The 14,064-nt window shown below is 39.7% G+C and overlaps 1 protein-coding gene across 11 annotated transcripts in view; it reads right to left on the reverse strand.

Annotated features, from left to right (window-relative positions):
* kcnma1a (potassium large conductance calcium-activated channel, subfamily M, alpha member 1a) overlaps nt 1-14,064 on the reverse strand; it is a 151,731-nt gene that overhangs the window by 102,858 nt on the left and 34,809 nt on the right. For all 11 annotated transcript variants that reach the window (XM_063490834.1, XM_063490843.1, XM_063490833.1 and 8 more), the window contains exon 2: nt 5,834-6,001. In XM_063490834.1, the coding sequence (XP_063346904.1) occupies nt 5,834-6,001 (168 nt within the window). The remainder of the gene's footprint in view (nt 1-5,833; nt 6,002-14,064) is intronic.

Below are 14,064 nucleotides of genomic sequence, written 5' to 3' on the forward strand. Positions count from 1 at the left end.
CTCTGCACAGGAATCGTGGGGAGTGTGAGAGAACACTTATTTTCTCCCCAACAGGATGTTTGAGGACACATGGAAACGTGGTGAAACACACTTGCAGCAACCTTACACACTATGCACAATCTCACCTTGGTCTCTGCCAAGAAACGCACACAAACACACACAAAGACACACTCACACAGAGTAAGAAATTGTTTGAAAAGAATGAGATAATAGAGGGGCAATCACAGGAAAAGCTACGTAGCAGGAAAGCAAGCATGTCAAAGAAATTTGTGCTTCCTGTCCTGTTGACTTCTATCATTTTACTGAACTGTTTAAATAAAAGGAGCTGGCTAAAAAAGAAAAAAAGGAAAAAGGTGTGGATTTGTCACAGCACTAGTTAAAATGAAAGTGTTATCACTTAGCTGTAAAGAGAAACAGATGTGTTGTATTTTCAGATGATAGGGGTCGATATGCAGAGTGCCGTGCAGTGTGTGGGTGGATGGTAGGCAGAGGGATGACCATAGGGTTTAGGGAGCGTGCCATGTGAACAGATGGTCTCTGGTTGCCACCCAAGATCCCATTAAGAAAGATGGCAGGACTGACCTATTTCTGGACCCACCGTGTCAGGCAAATCCACTGCACCGGGAGATAGGGGGAATATCTACATTCAGTGGTTATAATCCTTCGCTGTTTTTGTTGAACATTATGGGATTACACACATTGTCACTGTAACAATAATGCAGGAATCTATTAGATGATACGCTGGGCTCATGTAGCACAAGAAGTCAGCCAACTCATATTTCCAGCTGTCCGAGTAGTTGCTTCCTCAGACGTTGTGCCCTTGAGTGCTTAATTAGGTCTTTCAGCAAAACAACTGGGATGATACGGTTGTCGAAGTAATTGATGAGCTATCCACAGCCTGACCGGAGGTGCGGTCTTTTTCCACCTATGTTCCCGTACGCTGTCCCTTTGCGTGGACAGCTGTCTCATAAGGGCTCAGGGAGACACATTCTTCTGAGTGCACAGTACAGTCAATTAGTTGCTGCTCTGCATAAGCCTTTTTCCACCTGTCGATTAATCAAAAAAACTTCATCACAAACTGGATCCTGCTAAAAATGCTGCGATTTTCTTCTCTTCTAATTTCAATCACCGTGTTAAAAACATACATGTTTTCCTTTGGACGCAAACTTAGTGTCTGTATTTGATAAAGCGGTATTACAAAGGTGTGGAGAAAAAAAAAGAGCTAAACAACAATAACTACTAACCCATACAGCAGAACAACACTGGCTCACGCAGGCAACATTTCATCTCGCTGGCATCTTTTTTTTCTTGGTGACATGTTGGATATATTACTCTTTTTGCGTGAGGGGGTTGTTGGGGGGGGTCTTTTGGGTAAGTCACAAAAGCTATGATGAGGAAAAAATGTATTATCAGCAGCTTTGCCTTACACACACACACACACACACACACACACACACACACACACACACACACACACACACACACACACACACACACACACACACACACACACACACACACACACACACACACACACTTTTTTGCTTTTGTGCAATTTTCTACTTGTGCAGCCTGTGGCTCACCAATGGGATTATTTTTCAAAACATGATCGCCAACAACCAGAATGATCAATTCCCATGCAGCATGTCCGGTCCTAATGGCGATGTAGCGTAGGCGAATGTGTGCTCATTAACATTTCTTTCTGATCAGAGCAAATTAGCTCGGTAAAGTCACTGCACATCATTTTAAAAAAAAAAAACAGGCATTGCCTTGCTCGTGCTGGCATTTCATCACAGTATGGAGCAACATAGTTTCCTAACCTCCAAAATACATTCTTATACAACTAAATTGCTTTCCCACTGGTCAGGTGCTCAGAGGTAACTTTTTCTTCTGAATGAAGGTAGCACCGTAAGTTGGCAGGAATTTGTTGGGGTGAACTCTGTTGTAAAAAACACATGAATAGTACAAAGGAGACAACCAGGCTCCCATCTGTGGTTAGGTTTAGGCAACAAATCTGAACATGAAAGTCAGTTTCTAACCTTAACGGAGGACTTGACTGAGACTTCCAAAATAATATATGGGACTCATTATTGCACAGCACATATAAATTTTTCTGGTAATTCAGTAAGCCTGGGGGTATACCTGATTGTTCATAAATAGGGAAGTCATTAAGGCAGACAAATGAATGGGGGATGGAGGGCTCCGCCTACCAAAGACCATCCTTCCCAGTGTGCTTTTGTCCCTTTTCCACCTGGATAGAACCGAATGGGGTCTACATCAAGATGTAATCCCACCTCTGTGTGTGTGTGTGTGTGTGTGTGTGTGTGTGTGTGTGTGTGTGTGTGTGTGTGTGTGTGTAAAACAGAGACAGAGAGAAAGACTGAATGTGCATGGTATTTCTACTCTGCTCTGCCCAGGCAGACGGCCCCCTAATGTCAAATGACTGAGCGCCACTACACAGCAGTTGCTATGGTTACCAGCCAGGTTCTGTGTACACGGATACTCATCGCAATTTCGATCTGCAGTGAAGCACCAATGGCAGAGCAAGAGCCCCGCAAAAGAAAAACTAAATAATATTAATAACATAAGAATTCACCTACCCACCCACATGCACATACATACACACAAACTCACTCAGAAGCCATCATGTTTATACTGTATGCAGTACATGTTGAGAAACACTTGCATACATGCACCCACAAATGTTAATTCCACCCACATGAGAAGATACTGTACTCACTTCACCTTCACGTAGCACTCACTTGAGTAAATACTCAGTTGTGCTGCATATCATTAGAGTGAGCACGTAAGCAAACACAGCCTGCTGGGCAGAATTATCAGCCCCAGCACAAGTAGCACAAATCGCAGTAGGCGATACACTGGGATATCACTATGGCTAGAAACCCCTCTAAAGCAGCCGGTGCTTTATTTCTCCCTGACTGTCACAACCTCTCTGTTTTACTCTCAATCTGCCCGTCTTTCTCTCTGTTGGCGTGTCTCCCTATATGTTTCTTTGATTTATCTCTCACTCTCATATACACACACACACACACACACACACACACACACACACACACACACACACACACACACACACACACACACACACACACACACACCCACCCACACCAATGTACATACAGGGCAGATTGGGAGCACTCAGTCAGAGCAGGAGATGAAAGGGAAGAGGGAGCTGTGTCCATGCCAGTGGAGCTGTGTGAGTGGGGAAGTGATGAAAGAGAGGCTCATTTAGTAAATTGACAGTTCCCTTCGGGATTCTTCATCTTCTTCCCCATGAAAGGCCTGAATCTTTCTCAACTGCGAGCTATTCTCACCAGGCATGAGGAAGCTGTCACATTCCAGCAAACATTAACAATGTCAGTATTTTAGTTTGGATCCATCTCTCTCCTCACTCCCACTGCTGCTCCATTCAATCCACAGATGCACAGCAGATGTCTGTGCAAAACACCTACTTTTCATACGCTGATGTAAAATGAGATGTAAAATGAGCACTAGATGCTCCCTGACTAACATATAAATGCAATGTGTTTCATAATTATTATTATTATTATTATTATTATTATTATTATTATTATAGTTCTGTCGTTAAACTCTTGAGCTACCCATCAGTATTTTTAAATGGTCTTTAGCAATAGTTCTCCAGGCTTTGTGAAGGTCATTGAAAGTTTTTCTTTGGACATCCAGTCTAGTCTGTGTCTGTCGTTTTCAGAAAAATGTATTCTTTTTGGTAGTTAAGCAACTTAACATTGATGAATCATCCAGGCATAGAAAAGATATCTAACTTCAGGGATAATCCATCCAATCCATTTGTGTCTACACATGAAAGACAACTTGGCAAAGAATCAATTTTAAATTATATCTTTATACATTTTGCTAGAAGTCTGTTGCAAAAAGCACATAATTTGCTCCTATTTCTTTAGCTGAATGTAAAAAAAAAATAAAAAATAAAAATCTCAAACAGACACCATTTAACAGATGTATTTTTGCACCACAAATTGATAACCAAAAAGAGCCATTACACAAAACCTGGCATATGTTGGCTTGGTGTGCAGTCTGACCTTAAAATATTTGAGGAAAAATGACAAGTGGAGGACAAAAGAAGCAGTGGCAAACTATCTATAGCAGATAAACAATATCTGAAAGCGATGTCCTTTAGAAAATGAGAAAAATCCAGCAAGACCCAACATCCAACTTTACAGATGAATTAATTAAACGTTCATATGCATCTACTGTTCGTTGAAACTTCATCAGAAATGGTCGCAGTGGAAAGCTTTCTGTCAAGAAGCCATACTCAAGAAAACAGGTAGAAAAGAGTGGGGGGTGTCCAATTACACAAGAACTGGACAGAAAACCAGTCAGTTTTATGTAACGATGTAGGGACGAGTTCAGGAGTTTGGTCTCTGAGAAGTCAAATTAGTCAAGCATGATAGCAAAATTATAAAATAAACATCAGAGCCAGTCAGCAAATGTTGCTCATTTGTAACCTTAATAGACTGAGTTGATTTAGCAGAAAAACATAATTATTATTACAAATGATTACAAAAGCCCAGAAAAAGAAACGGTGGTAGTCCACTATAAAAAAATCCTCAGCAATGAAAATATTTACACACAAATTTGAGCTGATACACTAATCAAGCATAACATTCAACTACTAAAACACATTTTTGTCTTCAGAAATACAAGTAAATACTAAGTAAACTGGAATTTGGCATGTTAATCTAAAAAAAAATTAAATAATGTGCTCTAGGTTTTTTTCAGCTTTTCTATAAAACTTTACATTTGAAAAATTCATGGATAGTAATAATTATGTTTTAGCATTAAAAATATCATTTCGATTAAAGACCTTATGCATAATTGTGGATTAGCCATTACAGAAACAAAAATTGATTTTTGGTCATTACCAGTACTGTTAATTTAGGGCAGCTGTGGCATAAACCTTACACCAGATGGGGGACTAATAAATGTTCTAAGCACCGTGTATACACTGTGTTGCCCAGCACTTAAATGGGCCTCAGTTTTAATCAAGTGCTGTGAAGTCTTTCCATAACTCAGCCAGCCTAAAAGGTAGCAGAGGCAGCATGCTGCTCATAGTTAACTCTCTGTGCTCAGACATTAGACTGTGTGTGGAGGACATATGGATATGCTTATAGGGAGAACACATCAGCAACTGTGCTGGTGGAAAGACTTTTTTTTTTTTCTTTTTAATTAAAAGCTGTTTTTCTAAAGCTTTGTCATAGTACAAATCAAACAACAGGAGAAACAGAAAGAGAATTTGACATCCTTTAGGATATGTATCCAACTTAACAGATACCTCACTACACAGACCAGCTAATTCTGTGCCAAATTATGGAAACGTGCAATATCTAAACAAATAAATTCTGAGGGTAAAATAAGCGACTAAAAGCAACACAGGACAAGGAGTTTGTTTACTTCATAGTTCATTGTTAACAAACATTAACAAATCTTCCTCGTATGCATCTAAGTATGTACATGCACAGCCACACACAAAAATAAATGCAAACTCATATAGCAGAGTGAGCTGCAGTGGGCCACACAAAGGACATTGTAGCACAAAAAAGGCCGGACAGTGCTCAATTCAACTAGCCTCTGCTAGGATAAAATTAATTGCCCTACAGTATGTCTCCAGTGGGACTTGTATAAATAAGGTGAGGAAACGTGTACATGACAGTGGATTATGCAGTGGATTTATCCAAAAGCCAACTTAATTGTGAACACTATGTGCAGTCCTTTTGCCTGAGGAAAGACCAAACTGTTGCACTTAGTTAACGGTGGCTGAAAACGGAAAACTTACGAGAACTCTGCCAGTGAGAGTCTGAGCGGAGATCATGACACCGGCCCAGTCTTTGACTGAAGTCATCCATCCCACTTCATTGGCTGGCGCCTCCTCCTTCTCATCAGGGCCCTTTGGTGCTCTGTCTGCTGCCTGATTGTTGGCAGGGTTGTTCACCTTCTGAGCCTCCTAGAAAAAAATGGAAACGAAATCTGAGTAGGCAAATTAAGGAAACCGACAGGAACACATTGTTGATTATAAGCAGATAAGTCAGTTTGTTGAACAACAACAAATTATACATATTATCCCCCACAGTAAGGCAATTTGTCATAATCCATTATTTCCACACTTCCTGTTTAATGTCTATGCATCCTGGCAGCATCATGTTCATGTTCCTTCGGGTTACTCACCGTATACCCGCATGAGCCTGAAATACTTCTGGGGATACTGCAACTTAACAGCTCTAAAAAAAAAAACCTGATAAAAACTCTCAAACTGGTTGTTGTGGATCTAAAATGATGGCACACTTAACAGCCCGCATGGCTTCCCACTTTTCAAACACATCTTGGTGAACGATTTCTATAATATATATCAAGGAAAGTTTGCAAAAGAGCAGCCATGTTAAAAGACTGTAGGAGATGGAGAGCATGTACTGTACGTAGTATAAGTTTCTGAACTTATGTATACCCTTAAAAAACTACACATTTCTTTAGGACAAAAAAAGGGTGTCACTGCATCCATCACGCCATCATAGCATCCATCTGCTACTATTAATGGTGAATATGTGTGTTCAAGTCAAATAACAAGATGTGTATGAGGCCACTCTAATTTTATTGCACATATGGCATAATTGTTCCTCGGGGTAAACTGTTGTTCTCATGCAGCCCTTTTAATGTGCCTTCTCGTGTCTGGCTGAGTGAGCAGAGTTGCATGGCACTTAATTGACATGCTTTGTTTGGCACAGTCGCTGCATGCAGCTGTTCCTCTCTAGAAATTCGCTCATTCCTGATTTGATACAAGTAAGCACTCTGCTTGTCCTTCTGCCAGAAATGAAGCAAGTGGATTTCCTCCACTTTTGTCTTCCTCAAAGAAAAAAAAACCTATATTCAGGCATAATAAATGGAGTCCATAGAGAATGCCTGGAATTGAAATAACTTTAAAGCCCCTGGATTATGTGCCATCGGTCCACTCTGTGGGAACAGTCTCATAGTGCACATGTAGCACTAGGAAAACATTTTACTTGTCCCTTCTCACAGTGGCATCTGACAAGTAGCCATCAGAGCAGATTATGTGCTATGTCAACAAAGTAAAATTAGTGTCCCTGTTGTGTAAGTGTGGGACGTTTGTTGTGATGACCCCATAAAATTCAAAAATGGTGACGAGTGAAAACTAAGTGTTTACAGTGAGTTTATTCTTGTTTTTAAAACCCGACACATCATAATTCCTAGAACTTTATGAAGCAATAAAGACATGCAACCAAAAGCCAGCTGACCACTGGGGTGACCGATGCGCACCCACATGTGATACGAAAACAAACCAGACTGCAACTTGAGTATTTCTGCAGGGCTAAAGAGCAGATGAGCCCAAGAGAGTGCTCTGTCCATTTCAAGAGGATTGTCTGGTTAAATTGGATTATATTTGATAATGATATGGCATGGACACAGCTGCCATTTTCCTAATTTCATTCTAACCCATAACAATGCCAATAAACTGACCCTAAAAAAGCCTGGCTTAGTCATAAGATTATTATCCAGCTCTGCCGTTGGGCCTCGCAGTACTCCAGTGGGTAATTTGGTTACTTATGGTTTATATACTCATTAAATGACTCAGTGTTTGGAGACTCACAAACTTTTGAAGTACCTATCGTGAAAGTGATGTGAAGCATTCAGCTTTGCTTTTGAGCACCACAAGAATTCAGTATTTCAGACAGGCTGCTATCAAGCACATTTAACATTTAGAAACTTTAGCTTAATATCATTTAAATAAATAAGAGCCGGTTCAGGCATTTTATTTGGCAGAAAAAGTGAATGAGGCATTGACCTGAGACAGATATAGCCTGGTTCAAAGTTAAGTGCTGTGTTTGTTCTAATAGATAATTATCGTCCACTTCACCAGCCTGTGTTCAATATTTTTGTTCAACACAAGAGGTGCTATTGTAGTTTTGTTGTTCCCTTTTTTTAAAATAATTAAAATAAATAAATCCTACAATGCATTCTTAAACACAGTGGTTCAACAAAACCCATTGCAACGGTTTCCTATTCACCCATTTGTTAGCATACCAGTGGTATTTAAGGCCACTGTAGCATGTGCAGGGGCTACTACCCCGTCTCATCCCACTCTTCCTCCTTAAGTCCTCCACTAATCACACCGTAACCAAGATATCTTAAAAAGTTATCAACGTTATATAAAGTTCAAGCTCCCACCATGAAACTTTATCCGGTAAGCTCTTATACAATATGTCACACTGCAAACAGTTAAATACTTACATCTAACTGAATTTCTCCCACTCCCACTCATCCACTCACTTTATTGCATTGCCAGCATGCGGCAAAGACCCAGGAAAATTTGTATACATGCACATATACATGTCACCATCCACAGGGATGTCTAAGGTTTCACTCTGACTGACTTGATAGCACTCCAGACAGGGTGTGTGTTAGTCTATGCCCACCAGTTACTTCTCACCCAGAAGAACCCCAAAACCTCACATGCTGCACAATTATACCGCAGTAGGAGCACAGCACATCACACCAGGACTACAGTGTGTCGTGCAAATGTCACATCGCTTGTTTCTGGCTCTCTTTGCCATTTGCAGTGTTGCTGTTTTTTTTATTTATTTTAAGCATGTTAAAAATCCCTGCAGTCATCTGTTTGGTCACAGTTGTGGCTTTACCTTCATGAATTACATTTCATAGAAAATACAAACTGCACATTACATTTACTTTACAATGATTTCATTTCAAATGAAACAAGGATTTCCATCTTATAACTGCTAATAACTGCTACTATTTTGTATTTTTTTTTTCAATAATATATTATGTGAAGACCTCCATGGATGCCAGTTTAATCACAGGACAGTAGTTCTCATTATTGCACACTGAATAGCGAACAGCGAGAGCACATTGAGCAGCACTAACGTTTAACATTCTCTCTATGCATGCGAGTGCGTTTACGGTGAATGAGAATACATGAATAATGGATGTAGTCACGAACTAAAGGCTAGGCAGATCAGGAGACATAATGTAAACAAAGAATTTCTTCTAGCTTATTTGAGCGGCCGGCGGTGGGCTAAGCTCACGCACAGAAAACCAGTGAAGCAGACTGTTATGGGAGAATCCATCTGCTGGCTATATATAAACACATCTGTGATGTCAAACAGGGCGAGACAGGCAGACAGAGAGAGAGAGAGAGATTCAGAGAGGGAGCCGCAGGAGTCAGTAAATGTGTTTACAACCAAAGTCCACAAAGGACAAAAAAAATAAATATTATAATAATAATGAAAAAAGCAAAGGCTTAAACAAAATATATGGTTGAATGCGAATGGTCAGAAACATGATATATAATATACAGTATATATATAGATATAGATATATAGATAGATAGATAGATAGATATAGATATAGATATAGATATAGATATATAGATATAGATATAGATATATAGATATATATAGATATATATAGATAGATATATCATATTACATTTTATTGTTTTCAGTTCATCTTATTAACAGGTGTTAATAAGTTCCCCACAGGCATATATGAAATGTATTAATTCCCTCCTGGTGCAAATTAAACAATTCAAGCTTCTATAGTGAGCTGTCACATGACGCATAGGCAACACACTGTAAACATCTGCTTAAACAGAGGTTGCTGTAGCATTAACCCTGTCCTTGCCATTACCACCCCTGACCATCGCTGTAGCAAAAATAAACCACTTCTGGAACCACAAGTGTTGTAACTTATTAGCGTTCCATTTATCCTCCAGTCCCGTATTTTGCAATTTCCACTTTCTAGGTAAAGACCACCACATCCGAAAGATGCTCGATTGGCTTGAGATCTACACTCAAGTGAACTTTCTAACATTATCCTGCTGGAAGCAGCCATCAGAAGATGGGTACACTGTGGTCATAAAGGGATGAACATGGTCAGCAACAATACTCAGATGGGCTGTGGGATTTAAAAGATATTCCATTGCAAACAAGGTGCCTAATGTTTGCATTTAAAAATGATCTCTCCGAGACCTGTGCAGTGAGGCACGGGGTCCCTCAGGGCTCTGTACTTGGACCATTGCTGTTTTCTATGTACCTGCTGCCTCTTGGTGTTCTTTTACGTTCTTTTAATGTAACCTTTCATTGTTACGCTGATGACCTGCAGCTTTATGTTCCTTTAACCATTGGAAATTGTGCTGAAGTTTCTAAACTAGAATCTTGTCTATCTGCAATTAAGGGCTGGTTATCGGATAATTTCTTGCTCCTAAATACTGATAAAACAGAGTTGATGGTCATTGGGCCACACAAATTTCAGCACTTGTCCCAAAATTTCATCTTAAGAATTCATGACAGTGTCATAAATTGCAGGGACAAGGTAAAAAACTTGGGCGTGTGGTTTGACATGGTGCTCTCTTTCGAGTCTCATGTAAAAGAGATAACAAAGACCGCCTTTTATCATTTGAGGAACATAGCCAGAATCAGACAAGTTTTGTCAAGCGACACTGCAGAGGTTCTTATCCATGCATTTGTGTCTTCACGTATTGATTATTGTAAAACTCTTCTTTCTGGGCTACCAAAGAAAAGTTTTAGAGGTCTACAGATCGTGCAAAATGCAGCTGCTCGCATTTTAACAAGGACTGGGAAATTTGAGCACATTAGCCCTGTACTGAACTCTCTGCATTGGCTACCTTGTCAGGTTCGAGCAGATTTTAAGGTCCTGCTGCTGACCTATAAGGCTTTAAACGGATTGGCACCTACATACCTCTCCGACCTTTTACATCTTTATGTTCCATCCCGTGCTCTCCGATCCCAGGACTCTGGCCTTCTAAAAGTTCCTAGAGCCAGAAAAAAGACAATTGGAGAGCGTGCGTTTTCTTTTCGTGCCCCGTTTCTGTGGAATAACCTCCCTCAAGATATTCGGCAGGCATGCTCTGTGGAGGTTTTTAAAACTAAGCTGAAGACACATTTGTTCACCCTATCTTACATGTCTTAATTCTATTGCTTTTAGTTTTTAAATTTTTACTGTTTTTAACTTGTACTGTGTCTTTTACCTGTATTGCTATGTATCGCTTTTATTTTACTTATCTTTTTAGTTTTAAATAGTTGTACAGCACTTTGTTTGAAAGCGCTTTATAAATAAAGTTATTATTATTATTATTATTATTAATGTGTTCTAAGAAAACATCCCCCACACTATTATACCATCACCGCTGGCCTAAATTGTTGATACAAGGCAGGATGGACTTATGTTTTCAGGTTATTGATGCCAAATTCTAATCCGACCATCCAAATGTAGCAGAAATTGAGACTCATCACACCACAAAACATTTTTGCAATCCTGTGCAGAGCCTATGTGAACTGTAGCCTCACTTTCCTGTTCTTAACTGACAGGAATGGCACCTAGTATGGTTTTCTGCTACTGTAGCCCAATCTGCTTCAAGGTTCGGTGAAGATGCTCTTCTGCATACTATTGTTATAAAAAGTAATTATTCGAGTTGCTGTCATCTTCTTATCGCCTCAAAGCAGTCAGACGTTCACCTCTGACATCAACAAGGCATTACTGCCCAGAGAACCACCGCTCACAGGATATTTTTTTCTTTTTAGGCTATTCTCTTTAAATCGCAGAGATGGTTGTGCGGGAAAATCCCAGCAGATCACCAATTTCTGAAACATTCAGACCAGCCTGGTCAACCACGCCATGTTCAAAGTCGGCATTTTGATTCTTGGTTTGAACTTGCGCAGATTATCTTGAGCATATCTAAATGCCTGAATGAACTCGAGTTGTTGCCAGACGATTGGATGTTTTGACATTTCTGTTAACAAGCAGTCATACAGGTGCACCTAATAAACTGGTCAGCGACTGTATATTTGAATCCCAGCATTATTTCACTCATTTTGAGTGGGTATTTCAATTTGGTGCCTCAAATTGATGATGGTGTCTCAGTGGTTACGGCATGCAGAAATAAACATAATTGGTATCTATATGCCAACCAATCACATTACAGTTTGCGTTACAGTCTTTTAGATAAATCAACATTATTAATTTTAGTATTGCATCAGTGCATAAAAGCATTTGCAAATGAACTTCAGAAGCATTAATATGAATCACGTTAAGGCCTAAAATATATGTAGTTCACCTACTTCAAGAATCTTCTTTCTGAAAAGACAGACGAACACTGTTAATATTAGGACTGTACCAATTAACAGAGTACACAGGGGAGGCCTTGTAATAATGAGCAAGAGACTGGCAGAACACGAAAAAAAATATGACACAGGAAGGAAGGAAGACAAAGAGAGGAACTGACAGTGAGAAGTCTACAGGACAGGGACAAAAAGACAGGGACTGTGGGGTAAAAGAGGACACCGAGTCAAACAAAGACTCAGAGGGAGGCAGAGAGATAGAATGCCAGAACAATAAAGCGAGAGGAGCAGAGATAATGACAGAGACAGAAATTAAAAGACATCAAGAGAGACAGGAAAACTGAGCAAACACACGACTGACAGAGAAGGAGAGGACAGCGACAGAGAGACAAAGATACTGAAAGACAAGGGGGGGGTAAACAAGTAGCTGAAAGACAGACAGCGGCACAGATTAGGAGCAAGAGAAATGGTAAGTGAGGGTGAGAGAACAAGAGACAGAGGAAAAGACAGAAAGAATAGACAACGGAGAGAGAAAGAGAGAGAGGAACATGCCCGTCTGACTCGGCTGATCTAACAGGACTTGGCTTTAACGCAGCTGTTCCTCTGGCTTTCATTCGCATTGCTGGGGAAAACTCTATTCCACTGTGAGAGGCTATTTATAGCCTCACCCTGGGAGATGAGAAACTAGTGAATCTCATAACATGCTCCGTTCCCCCTGTTTGCTATTTAAATGCCGGTACAGTTACCCAGTGTCCCTGGGTTACAGCCCTACACTGGGTCATAGCAGAAGGGAACACGGAGGAAGAACACACACTCTCCTTAGAAACCAGTTTAAAAGCCCACATAGACAGGTGCAAGGCTGGATATGATAACACCGCAAGGAGAAAAGCTATTCCTGTGTAAAAACCACGCCTACTGAATCATATAGAACTATGGAGGCCAAATGTTACACACTGGTTATTACTGAGTGATATGCAAATCTCTGCAACAAAGAAATGAGCTCAGTTATTGTCCCAGTTGGTTTTTATGATCAAATAAATGTATATATTTCATAGTTGCCCCTCGAGATCCCAGATCCGTTATTGCAAAGCGCAGAAGTTCACAAAGTTCTGATTTTAAATGATAGGCTGAGGGCTTATTATGCTAACGTGTTTAATTCAGGTACAGACTGGAATAAAATCTGGATGGTGTCCATATTTGTAGATTATGCCCCAAAAAATTACAAACATGTATATGTTCTGTACTAAATCTGTCTGGAGGAAAGTGACTTTATGGGGCCTAACACAAGATGTATCAAGAGTATTATGAAACAGAGTGGCACAATAAGTTTCTCAAGATCTTGCTTTCACAATCCCCGTAAAGTAAAAATTGAAATTGAAAATAATATCTTATTAATTTCCCAGCCATGGGCAGCACAAATATCCTATCTGTTGTTGTCAAAAATAAATTGCCACTCAGATACTAATCGATACTAAAAGTCACTATTGGATTAGATACTCATTTGTGACAATATGAATACCAGCAGTGCCTCGCTTTTCAGCTGACACACAGTCCCTGCTCTCACTAAGAGGAAGCAGTAATATTTCACATTCACAGCGCTGAATTTCAAGAGATCAGAAAAGCTCCTGTCTGAAAACCATTAAAGTAATAAGCACTTATCATGAATGTAAATCTGGCCAGAGCCACATTAACTTTAGGTGCTTAATTATTAGTGGTTAGCCTTAGCTGCTAGCTGTCTGTTATCTTAAGGTAGCAGCTAGCGGTTATAGCTAATAATAAAATGATAACATTGATGTGAGTTATTTTAATCAATTTCAATCATATATATTTAATCTGTGTTATATTCTGAGATGTTTTATAATTGAGGTATTGGTATATATTTGTTAGATTTTGTACATTT

Source organism: Pelmatolapia mariae, linkage group LG13 (assembly GCF_036321145.2).
Source record: "Pelmatolapia mariae isolate MD_Pm_ZW linkage group LG13, Pm_UMD_F_2, whole genome shotgun sequence".
Lineage (NCBI taxonomy): Eukaryota > Metazoa > Chordata > Actinopteri > Cichliformes > Cichlidae > Pelmatolapia > Pelmatolapia mariae.